The 20,984-nt window shown below is 37.8% G+C and overlaps 2 protein-coding genes and 1 long non-coding RNA gene across 4 annotated transcripts; all 3 read right to left on the bottom strand.

Moving 5' to 3' along the window:
- Positions 1 to 665: 665 nt before the first annotated feature.
- LOC133733795 (uncharacterized) lies at positions 666 to 3,119 on the bottom strand. 2 transcript variants are annotated; one of them, XM_062161432.1, is made up of 2 exons: positions 2,989 to 3,119; positions 666 to 2,685 (listed from the first exon to the last, which is right to left on the bottom strand). In XM_062161432.1, the coding sequence occupies exon 2, from the start codon at positions 2,642 to 2,644 to the stop codon at positions 860 to 862; it is 1,785 nt and encodes a 594-aa protein (XP_062017416.1). In that variant the 5' UTR covers positions 2,645 to 2,685; positions 2,989 to 3,119; the 3' UTR covers positions 666 to 859. The 2 variants fall into 2 exon arrangements, with proteins under 2 accessions (XP_062017416.1, XP_062017417.1); XM_062161433.1 differs by having other exon boundaries at positions 666 to 2,912; positions 2,989 to 3,112.
- Positions 3,120 to 10,762: 7,643 nt separating this feature from the next.
- LOC133734241 (probable LRR receptor-like serine/threonine-protein kinase At3g47570) lies at positions 10,763 to 15,669 on the bottom strand. Its single transcript, XM_062161877.1, has 5 exons — positions 15,133 to 15,669; positions 14,970 to 15,041; positions 13,773 to 14,132; positions 11,299 to 13,281; positions 10,763 to 11,216 (listed from the first exon to the last, which is right to left on the bottom strand). The coding sequence occupies exons 1-5, from the start codon at positions 15,662 to 15,664 to the stop codon at positions 10,831 to 10,833; spliced, it is 3,333 nt and encodes a 1,110-aa protein (XP_062017861.1). The 5' UTR covers positions 15,665 to 15,669; the 3' UTR covers positions 10,763 to 10,830.
- Positions 15,670 to 17,021: 1,352 nt separating this feature from the next.
- LOC133734247 (uncharacterized) lies at positions 17,022 to 19,211 on the bottom strand. Its single transcript, XR_009858163.1, has 4 exons — positions 19,163 to 19,211; positions 18,983 to 19,069; positions 18,449 to 18,595; positions 17,022 to 17,401 (listed from the first exon to the last, which is right to left on the bottom strand). It is a non-coding gene; the product is annotated as an uncharacterized LOC133734247 (long non-coding RNA).
- Between the last annotated feature and the right edge of the window lie 1,773 nt (positions 19,212 to 20,984).

Here is a 20,984-nt window from a genome sequence, read left to right as displayed (position 1 = left end):
TATTTGTTGATTAGATTTAACCGTTAATAGGTGAAGATCATCAATGCTTAGAGCATTATAGAATTTTTATGATGATGTTTTGAAGTAAAATAAAATTGCATGACACACAATGACAAAAGAATATCATTCAAATGGTTGACTTTCGAATCAATCCAAACATGACTTGCTTGTCAATATTTCAATTGTTACAAAACGCAGGTGAGGCATTTACTAATGTCGTGTTGACACGTTGTGGAGAAAACTGCAACCCTAATTTCGAGTTGGAAGGAAATGGAGAAATCCATGATAAGGAAACAAAAGTCCGTAATTACCAAACTCTCTAGAGGTGAATTATTGTTGGTTGTTATTTGTATTACATTAGATATATATGGAGGAAGATACTACAACCATTCAACCAGATACTGTATTAGGGAAGGTTATGTACCTATAGTGCAATCTAATTGGGAGACTGCATAGTGAAAAATGGTGAAGGCTGTGCGTTATTGCTCCTAATTAGAAATGTCGAATTCAACTGCAGGATGCAACTAAAATATTTTCCAATCCTGCTTTCCTCTGTTTTGTTCACATAACCTGCCACTTCATATCGACAAATACAAAGTGCATTTCAAAACTCACCCCCTTCCAAATGCATATTCCTGAACACAAATACCTCAAATTATCACAAACGAACGAAATTGGGGCTCAGACATCCATCACTATGGTCAAACTACAGAATGAGTTGATAAAATTTGGACATAGGAAATTACATCAACGAAAAAGGGGAGATCACCTAGTTAGGAAGGAAACAGAACTACCCTTCAGAGATTGCATGTTCTAAAAGAAAAACAATAAATCAAGAAGCAAAAGGATCAGTAAAACACTATTGAAGTAGTGCCCTCGCATGATTCACAGAATAAAGATCATCTATTACTGAATCTGAATCAATACTTTCAGCGTGATCTCTCTCAATGTGGACAACCAAATAATTTGGGAGAAACTCGTCTTCTATCTTGTTGCAGAGTTCATTGATAGGTCCCATTGCTGAAAATGCTCGTTCAGTCATTGCCGTATGAACTGGAAGAGTCAACACTAGACGAATCAATCTGTCGATTAAGAAATACAAGGCTGACTTTCCTGTTTCAATTAATCCTTGACAAAGTTCAGATAGAGAAGACATATTCCGAAACTGTGGATCACAAAGAACTTCAAGCTCATAGTTTTTCAATTGTAGTCTCAAAGCATGCATCTCATCTTGAGTGAAATCTTGAGGATAGAACTTCCCAGCAAGATTGCAAATATCATCAATTTTAAATGATTTAAATGCATCAGTAGGATCTAAAGCTGAGCTAAGAATAAAAAGTTCCATTGTTTGCTGTGGAAACCTACTGTTTAACTCCTTCAACTGTAAATCTATTACCGCATTGAATATATCAATGTGGTAATAATGCTCAACTGTAATAAATTCTTGCTGAGAAGAACGACATTTGTGCACCCTATGACGAGCACCCATATCAGGAATATTTATGGAATTTCTTTCAGAAAATGATACCACACTTCCAATGAAATTATCCCAACCATCTTGTTGAAACTTCTGAAGGATAGTTTTTGTACTTGAGACCAAGTCAAAAGCATTCAAGATGGGCTGAAATTTCCGTTGCACCGCTTGACAAACTTCACCAGTGATTTCCATAATTTCTTTAAACAACAGCAAGCTAAATACAAATTCGAAGGATGCTACCACGTTATAAATACCCCAAGCTTCCCCACGAATATCCGCATTCAGTCTACTTGTTTCAATGTTTTCAAGAAATGTGCAAGTAGCATCAAACATATCAATCAATCTAGTAATCAAACCATAATGGAAGCTCCAACTCACAGTTGGGTCTCGTTGGAAACTCTGTGACTCAAGCTCTACAAAAGCAACCAAATCTGCAATTTCAACATCTCCAGCTGGTTTTAGATCAGAATGACAATTGGAGTAAACACTAAGAAAACTGACAATGGAGCGCAGCGCTTTAAAAAATATGTACATAGCAAATATTTCGTAAGTTGCAGTGAACAATGCTACATGCAGATCATGAGCAAAGCAATGTACATAATACGCACATGGGGAATCTCTGAGAAACGATGCTTGTACTGTATTCCATGCGTCACGCATACTGCTTGCACCATTGTACCCTTGCCCTCGCATATTTCCAACACAGAGATTATTCCGAGCAAGTAAATTGAATATCTCTTTTTCAAGAGCTGGGGCAGTAAAGTCATCATCAACATCTACAACTTCAAACATTCGTTCTTGAACACAACCTCGACAGTCCACAAATCTCAGAATAACAACCAATAGTTGCCTCTTAGATTGATCACAAGCTTTACCAAGGATAATGCAGAATTTGGAATCTCCAACTTCTTCACGAATCTTATTCCTCACCTTGTCACCGAGAATATTCAAGATCTCCTTTTGAACTTTCAGTGACGAATACTTGGAATTTCCAGGAACATCTGCCAATTTAGGAAGTTCGCCATTCCACGTTAAAAAAAACTCCATCCCTTGAAAGAAATCAAGCGTAAATCTATAACCCTTTTCTGTAACCCATTTAACATGTTCTACAGTGGACAAAATTTCCAAACGATCCTGCAAGACTTGCTCCGAAGATTGTTGACTCATCACTTTATGTGGAGATGGGTTTAAGTTAGATACCCCAAATTCTGCAGAAACACATCATTATATGACATACAACTTCACACCCAGAAAATAATGGTATATCAATAATTGTCTCATGTACGTAATATTATGTATTATATATAAACTTGTAACTCGGGCATTGATTTAGCTTTCATATAAAAATGGCACTCGTTTGTTCATACTTCATTGGAGGAATCGAACAAAATATAAAGCCTCAGAAATCATCACCATAGAGTAACAGAATCCAAACCTAAAATACCAATTTAATAATCATAATCCACAAGAGAGAAAAGTAGAAAGGGTGAAACAGAAGAGAGAGTACTGACCTGGTTACGATGGCTGTCAAATTAACAATGAGGGTTGAGGAGTGTCGATTGTTGAGTCAAAGAGAGTGAGAGAGTCTGCGCGCGACCGTTGGAGTCCGAGCGTGCGACTAGGGTGGGACGGTGGGTTTATCTTCGTGGGTTCTAGCAGAGCTGTAGAGGTGGTCTTGGGTTAAACTAGAGGAGTCATTGTGGCCCAATCCATCCACTTTTGGGCGGGTTGTTAAGAAACCCTCCAACCCGATAAATATAAGTTGGATTCAACCAATATTTCATCTGTTAAATGACTTAAATTCAACTCGCCCAATACATACAAGGTTCTCATAAATTTACACGTGGCATGATTGATTTTGGTAAAAAAAAAAAAAAAATTTGGAGAATATCACAAATGGTAACTCATTTTTTAAATATATTACTTTGGTCACTCAACTTTAACTTTGTTATTCACTTTAGTCAGTCAATTAATTTTTTCATTAAAAAAAATATTTTATTTGCCGCAATATAAAAGATATTTTTATCCAACCAATCGTGAAAAATTGATAAATCTGAATTGGACTGATTGGGAGAAGTGACTAAAGTGAAACAAAATGCTCATTCGGTGACTAAAATGATTGACAGAGTTATAGTTGAGTGACCAAAGTAATATAGTTGAAAATTGAGTGACTAAAGTGTCGAATGTAGAGCTGGGCACGGTCCCAGACCGGCACCGATTTTACAGGGACCGGGACCGGCAGTCTCACTTCAGGCCGATCTTGCAATTAAGGAAAACGGGGACCGGGCTAAACCCGGACCAGCACTAGTTTTATAGGGACCGGGACCGGGACTGATAGTGATAGTTCGGGCCGGTCTTGCAGCTGCAGAAAATGGACCGAGCTAAACCCGGACCGGGAAAAAAGGGCCGGTTTTTTCGGGTTTCCGGTTCCAGTCAATCTTTGCAGCACTGCTGCTTGGCTGCTTCACCTGCTTTTGTTTAGAGAGTATAAAGAGTATAATGCAATCTGCAAGGCTGCAATGCTTGGAAAAAAAAACAAAAAACAAAAACCATTCTGCAATCTGCACTAGCACTCTAGCAACAAGGCTGCAAATAAAACAAACCATTCTGCAAATAGCAATCAACATTTCAACAAGAGTTACAAGACTACACAACTACAACATGAGCTGTTGTGCAGCAAGCCAGCAAGGCTGCCAAGGCAGGAAGTTTGAAATTGAAATAATGAAAGGCTGCTAGGAATTTAATTCAACATCATCTGATCAACATATCAAATTATCAAATATCAACACCAAGTCACCAAGTTCACCAACACAGCAGCACATATTGTCTTAATAACATAACAAATTAAAAACCAAAACAAAGTTAAGGGCCAAAGTCCAAACATCCGAAATCAGAAATTGTTCATAAGTTCATCTCAGAATTCAGAAACTTCCATGCTGCCATGCTCAATGTTATGCAGCTGCTCCTCCAGTCCTCCCTCTTCAATTTTTTTCCCTAAGCATTTCAGTTGAAAAAGACATAGTATTACACATTTACACATTATATAGTTATACACTTATACTTTGCACCAATGCAACATCGTAGAAACAATAACCAAAAAAGGCAGCAAGGCAATAAATTGATATACCTTTAGCTTTTCTTGGTGGCAGCAGCCTTTGTTTTGCTGCTTTTGTAGATTTTGAGGTCCCAGCAGCCGCACTTGTTGAAGGAGTTGCAGCTACAGCTCTTTTGGAGACTTTTGCAGACTTTGAGCTTGAGGTTCCAGCTTTGGCAGTTGGTTCTTCTTCATCACTTTCAACAACAACTGCTTTTCCCTTTGCTACATCTGCAACAACTCAAGAAGTAATGACTATGAGATGTAAAAATTAAAATTGTAAACTGCAAACACCTCACCAAAAGCAAGAAACAACAGCAAATCTGCAAATGCAAACATATGTACCTCTTTCCATTTTTTCATAAAACTCAAGCTCTTCTAGGCTTGGATAATACTCGATGTCAGATTGATCTCGTTTTTTGATCCAGTTTTGCAAGCAAATCAATGCTTCCACACTTTTAGGAGTTAAAGAACTCCTAAAAGGATCAATGACTCTCCCACCTGTACTGAATGAGGACTCGGATGCAACTATACTAACTTGGATTGCAAGTACATCCCTTGCAACAAGAGCAAGGTTTGGATATTTGCAGTCCTCATTTAGGGTGCAAATGAGTAATAGTTGAGTGATCATTTGTGAAATTTTTTTCTTTATCAAGGAGTTTGCTAAAGTCAAGCTGTTTTCTTTGGAGAGCTTGCCATGCCTTCTTACCTTGTGCTGAGGGTTTGTTTAAACGCAAAATCAGTCCTCATTTAGGGTGTGGACGTTGTGGAGGCCTTGAGGAGTCTGTTATCCATACTTCCGGATCCATAGCTTATGGGAGTCTCCCGTGGTTGAAAGGGTTTGCAAGGTTACTTGGTTGAAGAGGGTTTATAAGGTCTGCTGGAAGAAGCCATGTTTTGCTAAATCTTCTTCTCCATGTGGCTAAAAATGTAGAACGAAAAGAAGTTGAGCTATTGTGTTACTATTACTAAGTTGGTGCGTGTGGAAGCATAGGAATGAATTTTATGATGGAAAAAAAAAAAAAACAATTAGAACCACAACATATCATTAGCATGTGTGTTGAATGGCAAGCTGAGTTGCTGGCGCTGTGTTGGGGAAAAGAAGCAAGTTGGCAGGGTGCAGAACGGAACGGAATTGGATGGGCATGGTGAAACTCATGAGTCAATGTTGCACACTCAGGAATGAAATTATTCTTCAATGGGGCTTGTGATGTGTCGATCTGTTGGGTGTGTAGGATTGGGGGCAGCGGTCACCGATGAGAATGGGGGTTTAAAGGGAGCGCTGGCACTTCTGGCAATACCAATGACTGCTTCACTCAAACCTCATGCATCAGAAACATTGCCACTGTGACACGATTTGTAATACTGTAAGAAAATTGGGGTAGGGACAATTTAGTGATTGCAGGAGCTGCTCTGAATGTAATCAACGCACTAGGACTTACTGGTTTAGATCTTACTGATATTAGGTTAGTCGTCGATGAAGTTCCAAAGTTGATGACGAAATAAGAGGTGGTTACTTGGAAGTATGTGCACAAGTAATCAAATTGCTCATGCTCTTACCAGAAGGGCTTTGAAAATGCTGCAGGGGATGTTTTGTCTGGAAGTCCGACCTCCCTGCCTTCATGAAATTCTTGCAGTAAATTAGTTGTGCTTATAATGGCGGGTTCTTGTAGTAAAGTTTTTGAAAATATAAGGACAGAATGTGTTTTCTGGAAAATGGGGATTGCAATGCACGGATCAATCCTTACTGGGCAGCAGAAACCAAAATAACACACAGAACACCAAATTTTGGTTACGCAGTGAAAACCTCAATTATGAGATTAAAAACACTGCGGGGTTCTTACTCTTGAGAACCCAAAATAAAGATCATCGTATTAAAAAGGATATGTTCTTTTACAAACTTGAATAGCACTAGCTCGGCTACAATGTTTAGACAAAAGCTAACACAAAGTTTGTCTGTCTTCTAGAACTCCTTTACTTGAACGATCACCAAATATCGCTCTTCTTTCTTCATCGTCTCTCTACTGATCTCAAGAGAGCTTTATGCATATGAAAACACAATCAATAACACTTATACATGGACCAAGTGTTTTTACTCTTTGTGAAGACTCAACCTCAAGCAAACATGCAAGACTCTACCAATATTCTTGCGTTTCTGGTTCACACACCTTTAACCGTGTATTTTGCTGAATATATGAAAGACCAACGACAAAACCTCTAACCCTAAGATTCTACCCTAATTCTCCTTTAATTAGGAAAGAAACTTTCCATATATGAAATCCAACAAATCTTAAGGAAAATCAATTTGGAATAGACACGTCCTAAAAACCCTAGGACATCAACACCACGATTTTAACAACCAGAAGAATCTTTAAAAACTTAAATACATAAAACCCAAAACCTACTTTCCAAAATCGGACTCCACATGAAACTGACTACTGACTCGGGGATTGCAACACATGTTGCAATCCCATGCTTATGCAGATGCAATTACCTGATTCTCTGAGATCAGTACAGGGACCTTGTCATAACTTTGTATGGGAATGCCAATACGACATGTACAAGAATTGTACCTACAGTTTTACTCTTTTTTTTTCCTTTTTCTTTTCTTTTCAAAATAGGTACGCAAAGATAATGGGGGCCTAGGTGACAACCTGCTAGGTCTATAGCCAGGTTAGCCATCATCGAATATGTCATTGAAGTAATACGTTTACATTGGTTTTTTAGACAATTGACCACTCTCGTAGCTTTAATTCATTGCCCAGGTAAGCCTACCAAGCTCAGATTGCCATCAGAAAGGTCATTGAGTCTCAAAATATAGTATGCCACCATATTAAAAGATTGTACACCACCAAAGTCACCATGCATAACCACATAAGCCAAGGTCTAGAGCACCAAAGACATGGAACAAGAGCGCCAATCAAACAATCCACTCATCCGCAACAATTATCGTTGCCATCTTCACCAACACCAATTGATCCAACCAAACAACCAGCTAGGTCACCAAGATGCACTAGCACGGAACAAATTGATGAAGTCGATTACAAAAAACAAGACAAAAAATCAAAAGACTCGAAGCGAAACCTCGATATAAACCTTTAATGCCAAGAGAACAGCCACAAGTAGAGGTGGCAAACAGGCCGGGCTGGCCCATTTTATGCGGGCCTAGTTGTGCTTCATGCCGTGCTTGGGCCGACCCACTTATTATCGTGCCGGGATCGTGCCGGCCCATGTATTTAAATATTAAGCCCGGTCCGGCACATAGGCCCATGGCCCGAACCCATATCGTGCCGAGTCAATAAACGGGCCGTGCTCGTGCCTACTCATTATAAAGCACGATTTTAAAATCTTAATTTGAATAAATAAAAATTAATTTTATTCAACTATTTTGAAAATTAAAATAAATTAAGTTCTACAACGTTTTTCTTAATCTTAGCTTTTTAAGATTAGTTTTCTAATAATTTTTTATATTCCACTATAAGAAAGAAAGAAAGAAAAAATTAACTCAAAATATATTGTTTTTAGTATATTATTGTGAGATTAATCTTTATTAATATAATGAAGATTTAGTATCATATTTTTTTTCCTTCGTTCTATAGTTGTATTATTATGAGATTAGTCTTTATTAATAAACATATATTTAATATTTAGAAAAAATACTTATGTCAAAACAAGGATATAATGTTTTATTTCACTATTTTGACAACATAAAAGAAATAGCATGATGTGCCGGGGAGGGCGGAAGGATGACGGCGGCGGAGCGGCGTTGTGGGTGGTCCGGCGGTGGTCGTAGCGGGATCAGGCCGATATTGGCTGGTGGCTTTGGACCTTCTTGACTCCATGGTTGCTATTTGGGCTTGGGTTTGGGCTCCATTATTGGGCCCTGCCCTAGCTCGATCTCTTTTTATTTAAAACTGTTTTTACTTTCTGTTGCTTAGTTTATTTGCGCTTATTGCGAGTAATAAGTCCCTATACTTGTGGTGTAGGGCTAGTTGGGCTTTGTGCCTGTGCGTGCACTCTAAGTGCCTTGTTTGGCCTAGCGAGGCGACGATCAATTAAATGGTCTCAACCTCCCTAGTGGCAGAATGAAACAAAGTGTCGTCAGAATTATTGTCCGGCGGCAACATAGTGGGAAAGCTGAGATTTTAGTAATTATGCTTCGTTGTAACCGAGTTATCTTTCCGGTATGTCACTGCTATGTCAAAGCAAATGGAGTAGCCAGTAGTGCACTCTTTGCTAATTGGTGCTTGGTAGAATACATGTATTTTGCAGAGACTCCTGATATTATTTCGGGACGTTCTCTCGATGCTTATTGTAATTAGGGGTTTAGGCTCAACGTCCCCCCCTTGTATTCGGTTTCATTAATCAAGGCTTGAGGGTAGCCGTACAAGCCCTTTATTCTAAAAAAAAAGAAATAGCATTGGTGGAAATCTCATCATTGTAGTTTTTTAATTTTTTAAAAACAAAATGAAATTTTGTATTTGTAACGGGCTGACCCACAATATGTCGTGCTCGGGCCTTGTTGGGCCCATTATGGGCTCGGGTCGGGCCAATGGGTCAATATTCCTAAGCCCAACCCAAACCGTTATTCTAACGTGCTCGGGTCGTGCCGGGCCACTAAAAGGCTTGGGCCGTGCCGGGCTACTTTTAAGCGTGCCGTGCTCGTGCTTAGCGGCCCGTTTGCCACCTCTAGCCACAAGCATGTGCCAAACCCCAATGTAATATAGATAGTGATTGCGAATGATGTCACCAAATATGGCTGAGCAGCTCATTCGAGATTAGAGAGAAGTACGCAGATCAAATTTCCAAAAATAGATGACGCATATAGCATGGCCGCCACTTTGTCTGTATCAAGCCACCTCCGCCAAAGCTAGTGCCCGTACCGAAACCTATTAAAGCTCAATGTAACTCAATATTTTCAAGTTATTATGATAAGGGCTTTAGTTTGTTGCAATCACGCTTTAATTATGACTACTAATATTGTATGTAGTCTTGCTCATCTAAAAGACTGTACGTTTTAAAGGACTGTGAGGTACAAATATATTTCAAGTTCTCCACCTCAAGGACATATATTAAATTTAAAAGTTTTTTTTTTTTAAAAAAAAAAACCCCACCCCATTCCCACCCTTGATGGGGCTCGAACTCTTGACCTCTTATATATGAGACCAAAGCCTTACCACCCCACCTCAAGGACATATATTAAATTTAAAAGTTGAAATTATAACAAGTTAAAAACTGTATATTTGTTTTCAGTTATCAGATTTAATTGTCTCTCAGACTCTTACAAACTATCTCTTAGATTAACAGAGCTCATATTGTATGAAAAAGATGTGTAATTAGTCCACATTTAATGGTGCAATGATAGTATCTGTTAATCCATAATATTTTAATAAGTTTCTTTTTAGAAGATAGAGCCTTATATCTAACATTCTCAAACCAATATTGTATATTTGTATATATGCAATGATCGTGAGCGAGCTGGCTGCTACCGACCTAATATAAACTCGATCTTAAGTTCGTCTTTCTGTCTTTCTTTTCTTTGTACAAAAAGTCCATCTTCTGTGGCTCTGCGCCTAATTTGTCACTCACATGTTTATTATAACCATTAGTGCTCTACAGCTCTGAAAGTCCAGAGAGAAGAAAACCGAACTGAGAAAAAGTGGCAGTGATAGTATTTTGTAGAAGATCCATGTACAAACGTTGCAGCTCCAATGCTACTTTTTTTTTTTAATCGAAAAAATAACTAAAATTAAGCTTGTTTGAAAATGTATTGCTAGTGACAGATGTAGTAATCTGATTCATTCACTCAAGTCATTGTCAGTTTATCAGCGAAATCTATTAGCCATGCATGTTACATGGTGACCTTTTATAAGTTGCAAGAATGCTACTAATATAGCAGATTAATCCTTGGAATGTATGAGATAAAAGATACTTAAGGTGGACCTGCGTGCTGCCACCATAATCATCATTGATTTTGATCGAGTCTGTCTAGCTATGATAAGTTCCAAATGAATCAAATTTACTCTGGGATCGACATAATAGTGTGAATGTTACCAAGTTCATTCGTTTGCAGAGATGTAAATCAGGGAGACAACAAATCAACAGTTTTCTGGATATATTGAACAAAATACAACGGGAATACAAAGTAGTGTAAATAACATGGAATTCCTGAAATAGCAGAGTGACTCGAGAAGGACTGAAACAAAGGAAATCAAAATAAAATGAATTTAGCTAGGATATATTTTTACATGCATGCCAATCAAATCTCAGCTCTAGGGTTCAACACCACTTCTGCAGCGTTTTTCAAAAACTTGATCTTGATTTTGTTAAGGGTGGCTAAAGCCTCTTGCATGTTTATTCTCTCTTCTGATGATTCTGCAGAACAAGAAAGAGCCAATTGCATAAGGGATGACAAACAATCTCTCTTGCTCACAATATCATCATCTTCCTCTGTCTGAAGTAAATCGGTGTCCACGACATCAACTACCGCATTTGCATACAGTGAATTCGCAACCCATTGCTTCAAACACATTTCCCCAACAAACATGTCATCTGTTGGCTTCCTTTTTGTGAGTGTTTCCATCATTACAATACCAAAACTATACACATCCGCTCTTTTGGTAATTATTCCTTCCATCCCATACTCTGTATATATAAAATTGAAATCAGAACTTTATTAAGAACATCATATTCAAAATTGAAACATAAACTAGCAATAGTACATCACCTGGAGCCATATAACCAATTGTGGCTAGGGTCATGGTGCGAGTCATAGAATCTCCTCCGTCCAAGAGTTTTGCAATACCAAAGTCAGTAACATGTGCACCCATATCATTGTCTAGTAATATGTTTCTGGGCTTCAAATCACAATGCACAATAGGTGTTTCATAACCATGATGAAGATACTCCAATGCCGATGCAACATCTATCAATATATTCAACCTCTGCAGGATATTCAAGGAATAGTTCGGAGAATATAACCACTTGTCAAGGCTCCCATTAGGCATATAGTTCAGTACAACCGCTTTGAAATCAATTTGACTGCAGCAACTTATGACTTTGATAAGATTTCGGTGACGAATATTGCTTAACATCTCACATTCAACATCAAAACTCGTGGATGCTCCTTCTAGCTCTAAATTGAAAACTTTTATGGCAACGTCTATCCCATCTGAAAGTGTTCCTGCATATACTGAGCCAAAACCCCCAGTGCCAAGTAAGTTACCTTCATGGAATCCATTTGTTGTACTTAGAAGCTCTTGGTATGAAACTCTTCTCCATAGAAGTTGAGGCAAGGTAGTTTCAGTTGCAGATTTCACATTCTTTTTTCTGTGTAACATCAACATCCAAATGGAGGTCAATATAAGCATTGTTGACAAGATCCCTGGAATGACATATTTCAAGATAGATCTACCACTTCTTTTTTTGCATGGTGGAACATGAAACCGAGATGGCCCACAGAGTCCATGATTAGAAACAAATGATTGAGCAGAGAAGTTTCTGAAAGGTCCATCCGTTGGAATTTCACCTTGGAGTTTGTTAAAAGACAAATTCATATACTGGAGATATGAGAGTGCTTCAAGAGACTTCGGAATCACTCCAAATAATTGGTTTTTGGATAAATCCAAGAACTTCAGGCTTAAAGAGTTGCCAAGTGAACTAGGAATTGTGCCTTCTAGTTTATTATTTCCCAAGTCGAGATTCACCAAATCTTGAAGACCCCCAATGTTGCTTGGTATAGTGCCTGACAATTGGTTGTACGATAACAATATATCTGTGGCAACTTTCAAATTGCCAACACCTTGTGAGAGAGATCCACTCAAAGAATTTGAAGACAAATTTACTTGCAAGATATCAGTAAGATCCCACAAGGTCGATGGTATTGTTGAATTCAGCAAATTGGACCCTATTGATAGAATTCTTAGCGCTGCAGTTAGATTACCCAAGCAGGAAGGTATGCAACCAGTGAGTTGATTCCCATACAAAATTAACTCAGCTAGGTAGTTTAGTTGACAAACTTCATTCGGGATGTATCCTTGCAATCTGTTGTCATATAAATACAAACCTTGGAGATTATATAGTCTTCCTGTTGAGGTTGGAATCAATCCACTCAATTGATTTTCTGCCAAGTTCAAGACTATCAAGCTGCTCAAGTTGCCTATATCATTGAGGATGTTACCTCTCATGTTGCAATTGCTTAAATAAATATATTGGAGTGATGTAGAGAGATTCTTAAAGGAAACTGGAAGCCTGACATTTAATGGATTGGTTGAGAAGGCTAATTCCTTTAAATTCTTAAGATTTGCCAAACAAGAGAGAATATTTACTTCTGGAGTCGAACTATCAATGGTCAAGTTATTATGGAATAACTTAAGTTGTTCAAGGTTCGTTAAGACACAAAGTGTGCTTGGAATAAAGCCAGAAAAAAAGTTACGGTCTAGGTCTAGATCCGTGAGCTTAGAAACATTGGAGATGGATTTGGGGATTACTCCGCTAAGTTTATTTATTCCTAGGTATAGCTCTTGAAGGATTGGAATCCTATGACCTATGTTTGCTGGGAGGTTACCTGAGAGCTGATTGTTGCTAAGCGATATCTTCGTTATTGTGGACATATTGAAGATTGAGGATGGAATCAGCCCTTTGAGATTATTAATACCGAGGGACAATTCCTCCAAATATGGAAGCTGGCCAATCTCATGTGGAATAGTACCTGCCACAAGTAATATCAACAACTTGGCATTATTAAACAAAATTATCCTTTGGATTTTAGATGTATTTAATTGCTAAGTTTATTTTTATTAAATATTATATTTCAAAAATATTCTACATATGATATGAATACATACAATTACCTCTATTTGTTACTACTTACTACATGATTTTGTTTTTGTTATATTCGCTAGCAACTGTACCGGCCGCGTCTTTTGCTAGTGTAACTATCAAGTCATTGAGAAACTTGGTTCCCGTAAAAACTTGTGACCTTTGGTTTATTTCTTTGTATTTTTAATTGTTGGCTTGCTTTAGTATATTATAATAAGTAAGGGTATGTAAAAACCACTTTAGAAAAACTAACCTATTAATTCGCTACAAATCACTAATTAGTCTGCCTATCCACTAAAATTAGTTAAAAAATAAATCATGAAAGCTAGGTACAATATAGAATCAAGTTGAAGTTGAAGTTGAAGTTTACCGGGCCAGTACCTGTTAGATGATTTATGTCAAGGTATATCGCCTTTATTTGGGTTAAGTTCCCAATATTGTTAGGTATACTTCCACTGAAATTGTTATTCGACAATCCTAACTGAAGAAGTCGTTTGCATTGCCAACATTTGGATGGAAGTGGACCATGAAACTGGTTGTAAGAAAAATCCAACACTTGAATGCTAGGAAGATGTTGGCATATATTATCTGAAAGACTACCGCTCAAGTTGTTTCCATAAAAAGTCAAAGTAGTCAAAGAAGATATGTTGAAGATAGCTATAGGAACATGCCCCATTAGGGAATTGAGCTGGACATATAACTTCTCGAGCTGATTCAAAGTGCTAATCTCGTTTGGAATTTCTGAAAAATATGAACATATGAAGGTTAATTAATTAGTTATCCACTTAGTTATGGGATGAAATCAGCTGTCCCAGATTTTTGCGTCTCAATTTTGTCCCCTAAACATGATTGGTCCATAGAGATTAAAAAATGGAACAAAAGATTAGGAAAATATTTTTTTAATTTCTGTGGACCAATCATGTTGAGGGGACAGAATTGGGATAGAATAATGGGGACAGCTGATTTCATCCCCTAAGTTATGGGATGAAATCAGCTGTCCCAGATTTTTGCGTCTCAATTTTGTCCCCTAAACATGATTGGTCCATAGAGATTAAAAAATGGAACAAAAGATTAGGAAAACATTTTTTTAATTTCTGTGGACCAATCATGTTGAGGGGACAGAATTGGGATAGAATAATGGGGACAGCTGATTTCATCCCCTTAGTTATGAGATGAAATCAGCTGTCCCAGATTTTTGCGTCTCAATTTTGTCCCCTAAACATGATTGGTCCATAGAGATTAAAAAATGGAACAAAAGATTAGGAAAATATTTTTTTAATTTCTGTGGACCAATCATGTTGAGGGGACAGAATTGGGATAGAATAATGGGGACAGCTGATTTCATCTCCTTAGTTATGGGATGAAATCAGCTGTCCCAGATTTTTGCGTCTCAATTTTGTCCCCTAAACATGATTGGTCCATAGAGATTAAAAAATGGAACAAAAGATTAGGAAAATATTTTTTTAATTTCTGTGGACCAATCATGTTGAGGGGACAGAATTGGGATAGAATAATGGGGACAGCTGATTTCATCCCCTTAGTTATGCTTATTTATTTAATATATAGTATAAGTCGTACCTGTAAACTTATTATCATCAAGAAATATCATCTTCAGCATGGTTAGGTTTCCAATTTCTCTTGGTATGCTACCTGTTAATATTTTATACCTTAATTACGTAGAATATTAAAGTGTACATAATGAACGTTCCTGATAACTTGTTGGTAGGTTTGTTAGACATACCTGATAGTTGGTTATGGCTCAAATTAATGACTTGCAGTGCAGATAAGTTGAAAATGGCAGAGGGTATGGAACCTGAAAACTGATTACCGGTCAAATTGAACGTTTGAAGTTTGGACAAGGACCCGAACCATGATGGAATGACTCCACTAAAGCTGTTGTATGCTAAGCCAATCAACTTTAACTGGTGCAAACGAGCCAATTCTTCAGGCAAGTGACCATGAAAACTGTTATTTGCGAAACGCAGCTCAACAAGAAATGAGAGGTTGCCAAGATCCGGAGGAATAGTGCCTGTGAGTCCCATGTAAGAGAGGTTCAAGACTGCAACTCTGAAGTGGTTTGCGCCACAAGTAACGCCAACCCAAGTGCAAGTAGGGGTGTTGGTAGACCAGTTGGTCAAGATCATGTTAGGATCACTCGTGACACGGGCTTTGAGAGCAAGAAGACCAGACTGGTCTGTGGTGAGCTTACTATTGGTATGTGCTGCTACCGCTATAGAAAAGCAGCATACCAGGAAGAACCAAGTTCTCTCCATTGTGTGAATATATGTGTCAACTGAGACTGGAAGCCTAATGACAAAAGTTGCAAGAGGAACTAGCTAGCTAGCGTCAGATCGATAGTTGTGTATATATATATATACACTACTGATCAAAAGAAAATCAGTGTTCGTACTTTTTTAATGCAATTGTGTCTTCCCCGACATTTCGGCATATATATTAAACCTCACAATACGTACAAAAACTTTGACTAGTAGATAGATATAGGTACGTGAATTTAGCCTCTTTTTGGTGTTCTGAACGTGAATTTATCATTCACGAGGAAAATGAGGTTTAAATTATGGGGATTTATTGATGATATCAAGCAACTCATGCATGCGCAAAGATAAGGTTGATTAATGTATAGTGAATTCATTGATTGAGATTGGGATAGCGTGAAATGAAAGAGAAGGTTCCCAAGGACTTGATCGTCTCACTTTTTTATTTGTACTTTTGATAGAGAAGAAGACATGTTCTCACTCCGTTCTTGAATATATTAATATTCTTAGAGCATGCATTAGCAATATGAAATTGAAACTTTTAGTCATAAAAATTGCTGAAATAGTAATATAAATTCATCTAAATTGTGAAACAAAATGACTTATATATTCTATTGAGAAAATAAGATATAAACCCAAAAATTTAAGCTTTTATTGAGAAAAACTCATACATATTTTTATGGGTTAATTACATATATATAAGTGCATCTTAGAATGTTTTTTTAGCCATAAGGCCACCAACTAGTTTTTTTCCTTCATAAGGCCACTAGATTAAAAAAGATGTTATATTTTGGATATTAAAAACCAATATATTTACATAAATGCCACTAGAGTACAAAATCAACATTCATTCTCTCTCTCCTCTCCGGCGAGGTCTCCGGTCAACTCTGGCAGGTCACCGGCCAACTTCTGGCGGGTCTCCGGCGACCACAAAAGCTACTGTCCCCAGCAACAAAAGCTACTATCGCTAGCAACAAAAGCTACTCTGGTGAGATTTCCGGCAACCTCCGGCGATGTCACAAAAGCTACTATCACCAGCAACAAAAGCTACTATTACCAACAAAACCTATGCTCCCCAAAACCAAAAGCTACTATCTTCACCAACAAAAACTACTGTTACCAACACCAAAAGCTACTGTCACCAGCAACAAACGCTACTGTCACCAGCAACAAACGCTACTGTCACTAACACCAAAAGCTACTGTCACCAGCAACAAACACTATTGTCACTAACACTAGAAAGCTACTCTCACCAGTAACAAAAACAATAACCAAACAGAACAAAAACTACTACCAAGCAGAACAAAAGCTACTCCCAAAGACTGAAAAAGCTATTCTAAAAAACTACAAAGCTATGGAAATTTAACGTATACAGCCAAAATAAAAATGCTACTGTAATAGAGAACATAAAACATATTCAATGATACACAAAATATGTAGGATTCAACAATGATGTAACTATGTAAAAAACTACTTCCATAGTTGTAAAAAGCCACTACCATAGCTGTGAAAATCTAGTACAATAGTTACATAAAGCTACTGTCAATGTTGTAATGCTACTGTCATTTTTCAATGGTGATGCTCTAAACTCATAGACATAATTCTGCCACCTTCAACACGAGACTTCATTTCAACACTTCTTGGTTGGCTGAATCATCTCTTGGTCAATGGAGGCTTCAGAATCCAAATTCACATGATTTTCGAAGTATACTACTACAAATGCAAAGGGAAAGAATACTGCAAGAATAAAGATACAACAAAATATTAATATTTGAAATGAAAACTAAAAACAGCGATGTACCGCTGCACCCCAAACTTGACAATCTTTATCAACTACTATAAAACATTTACAAAGCTACTGCACCAATGATAAAAAGATACTGACATTGGTATAGAAAACTATTACAACACATGTACAAAGCTACTAGACTAGTAATAAAAAGCTACTGACATAGATACTGATTGCACAAAACCAACTGATTATACATGTTGATACTGTAATACAAACTCCAACCAAGAAATGATAGAGATACGAAATCATAACAAGAAGAAAATTGAATTTCATTCAGAATCATGCTTTTCCAATTTAATAAGCTAGTGACAAAAAAACCACTTGAAATGAATCAAAATGAAAACAGAAAAGCTACTGACATCTAGTTGAAAAAAATACTAACATAGGGATAAAAAGCTACTAATACTGTGTTGAAAAGTCACTACAACATTTATAGAAAGCTACCAACTGCAACAAAAAATGAAACAATTTTTGGAAGAACAGAGACATGACAAAGATCAACAAACAGGCATGAATGAAAACATATGAATCTAAAACTACATCAACTAGATTATTAGCTTCAAGTTTTGACATGAATGAAAACACAGAGTAACTAACAAAAATGCATAGTAGGTTTGTTTCGCATTAATAGTAGTTTTTCAAAAGCATGCTAATAGCATTTTCAAACAGTATTAGTAGCTTCTTTCTTTTGCAGTATATCAGTTATCTAGAAAAAACAGAAAAACTAACTAGAGGTTTGTTTGACAATAATAGTAGCCTTTCAAAACTATTTTCAGAGAGTTAGTATCTCAAAATCAATATACAAATGAAACTCATGAATGTCAATCTCAAATTTTGAGCAAAACAATCATATAATTACAGTAACTACTTGGACAAAACGTTACAGCCTGATGAGAATCACAAATATTTAACGTTTTAGATACCAAGCAAACACAAATGATTCAATAAGATAAATATAAGAAAATATAAATGAAAGTCAAGTCATCTCAAACCTCTTTAGAAAACTCATTTCACTCTTTGGATTTACTCGTGGTGATTTACGAGGAGAGCTACCAACCCAAACACCACAGAAGCCTCAAATTCAAGCACAAACTACCAATCCAGTCCCTCAATTGCAAAATCATATAACAGGTAAAGATCTGCAGCAGCACAAGTCATAAAATCGAATCAAACACAAGTAAGAGAAGAGAATCGAAAAGCGAAACCGGAATTTAAAGTGAAAATGAGTTCCAATTTTTTTAATTTCCCAGCATCGCACCTAAACACAATCATATCATCAATCATTCACTTGATCATCCCTAACTTCTAATAAGCGGTTGCTAAATCCTAATAATGTTGTATGTAAATCTTACTTCAGTTACAATGAATTACATAAAATCTTAACCTCATATATCATAATACTTCATGGCATAATCACATAAAAGACTCATTTCTCTGTGTATAGATAACTTTCATACCAATCAAACAAAATTTAAGCACTATATACCAAACAAGTACAAAAATAGACGAAGAAAATGAATCAAAACCTGATTGTCCCGAGAGGTAGAGACTAGAAAGTTCGATTTGGGACTGAAACAGAGGCTTGAAACAGAATCGCTTGGATGCTGAGCGATCTGTAAAATTTCACAATAATCTCACTAAAATAACACAAAAAAATACAGAGACGGAAGCAAAAGCAAAACGCAAAAACAGAAATTGAATTTTACCTCAAAGGAATTGTTCGGATTGTGATTCATCATCGACGGTGAGGTTCTTGTTTGGCTCCAATTTTGTTGCAGCTGGTCAACAATCTCTTTTCTTGCGCGGGCGTGCCAGCACCGTCGGGTGCGGTCGTCGGGGGTGTCCCTTGACCTGACTTCTGTCGAGCGATTGTAGACGAGGAGAGCACCAACCTCGACGTGGGATTCTTTGTGCCTCGTGGTGAGGACTTTGCTGAAGTTTCTTCTTATTCACAAGTCGATACTCAATATTGCAGATTGAGCAGAGCGAAATCACCGGGAAGTATTGAGATCTTGCTAAAGCGTGACTTTAGCTTGGCTGGGTTGCTAGGGCGTTACCCTTGCTTGGCTGGTTCTATAACCGTTGTGGTCGCGGCACTACCGTCGGCTCCCGAGGAGACTAGGACCGAAGCACGTTGACAGAGGGTTTGGTGGCACTGAAAGTCGGCTTCTGAGAAGACTAGGACTAGGAGTGTGATCACCGGTAAGAGAAAGAGAAGGAGAGGAGTTGCTCTTAGAGAGGTTTGCTCTAGAGAGAACTTAGATCATCTTAGAGATGTTGTTGTTGAATGTGAATGTGTATGTTAGAATGAGAGGAGAAGGTGTTTATATAGGGAAGAAAAAGAAGAGTGAAATGATGAGTGGAAGAAAAATAATGAAAGTGGAGTATGAAAGTGATTTGTAAAATATGGAAAAGATAGAGAAATGATGAAATGAAAGCAAGGCATGAAGGTGCAAAAACATGGAAGTGATGATGATCTATTAAAGAGATTGTAGTAGAAAAATATATCCAAGGAAAAAAAGAAAAGCATCTAGCTTTCTTCATGTGGGTAGGAAACATGAACATGTGAATATTGAGCTGGTTTTAGGTCAGTTTCTGCCCCTTTATTCCTTCAATTATTTCTCCAACAAGCCTTCAGAATGAGCCTTCGACTTCTTCATAAAAAATGTTCCACTATGAGTGTAGATCATCCTGACAAATTTTCAGAGCTTTATTCCATGGGGTTGGGCCGGAAATGCTGCTGGACCTCTTACAGGTCCAGTTTTCCAGTTTTGCTTCTGTAGAAAATTGGACTGATTGTTTGAAGGCCTTCCACTCAAAACTAGCTCTGGCACTCTTCATAAGAAATGATCCTTGGAATGTCTAGTATTAATCTGGAAAGTTTTAGCTCATTTAGATTTCATTTGGTTAGTCTGCCGCCCCTCCTTCCTTGTTTAGCTCGGTTTCTCCTAGCCGAAGTAGGAAAATGTGCTAAAGTTGACTTTTCATGTTTCCATGCTTCCATGCTTCCATAGTAAGCTTTATTTAGCCTCTAAATATATATTTCGAACTTGTCTACAATATATAGCTTGAGCCACTGACATTGGCTCAATTTCTCCAAGACGTGCCTTGTCAGGCCAAAATGTTCATTTTGGGTCCAAACAGTTCTGAGGGAGAACGTCGGAAAAGAACTTGGAGAGCGCGGCGTTGATCGATAACTATTCGATTTGGAGCTAGACTTGGACGGCGGAACCGTGGAAGGAGGGAGTCGGAGGGAGTCTTCGTGGAGCTTGAGACGGAGACGTGGTTGGTGGAGTTGAGAGGACGAGGAGAGAGTCGGAGATCCAGTTCAAGTCGGCGTCGTGCGTCGGAGATTTGATTCTACTCGCCGACGTGATGGTGGAGAGGATGAGTGGTTCGCCGGGGAGAGAGAGGGAGGAGGAGAGGAGAGAATCGGAGATCTTGTTCCAGTCGGCGTCGTGAATCGGAGATCTAGTCGCTAAACGGCATCGGAGATTCAGTTCCAGTCACCGACGTGATGATGGAGAG

This window comes from Rosa rugosa, chromosome 2 (genome assembly GCF_958449725.1).
Source record: "Rosa rugosa chromosome 2, drRosRugo1.1, whole genome shotgun sequence".
NCBI classification, from domain to species: domain Eukaryota; kingdom Viridiplantae; phylum Streptophyta; class Magnoliopsida; order Rosales; family Rosaceae; genus Rosa; species Rosa rugosa.
The sequence above is the reverse complement of the archived record's forward strand: the minus strand, read 5'-3'. Positions and strand labels throughout refer to the sequence as shown.

Bases quoted from the DNA above. Each gene is read 5' to 3' on its own strand.
- LOC133733795 (XM_062161432.1), bottom strand. From the start codon at position 2,644: ATGAGTCAACAATCTTCGGAGCAAGTCTTGCAGGATCGTTTGGAAATT.
- LOC133734241 (XM_062161877.1), bottom strand. From the start codon at position 15,664: ATGGAGAGAACTTGGTTCTTCCTGGTATGCTGCTTTTCTATAGCGGTA. The intron at 15,042-15,132 runs GTATGTCTAACA...AAATATTAACAG, and splicing joins GAGCCATAACCAACTATCAG to GTAGCATACCAAGAGAAATT. The intron at 11,217-11,298 runs GTGATGTACTAT...TTATATATACAG, and splicing joins AATTGGTTATATGGCTCCAG to AGTATGGGATGGAAGGAATA.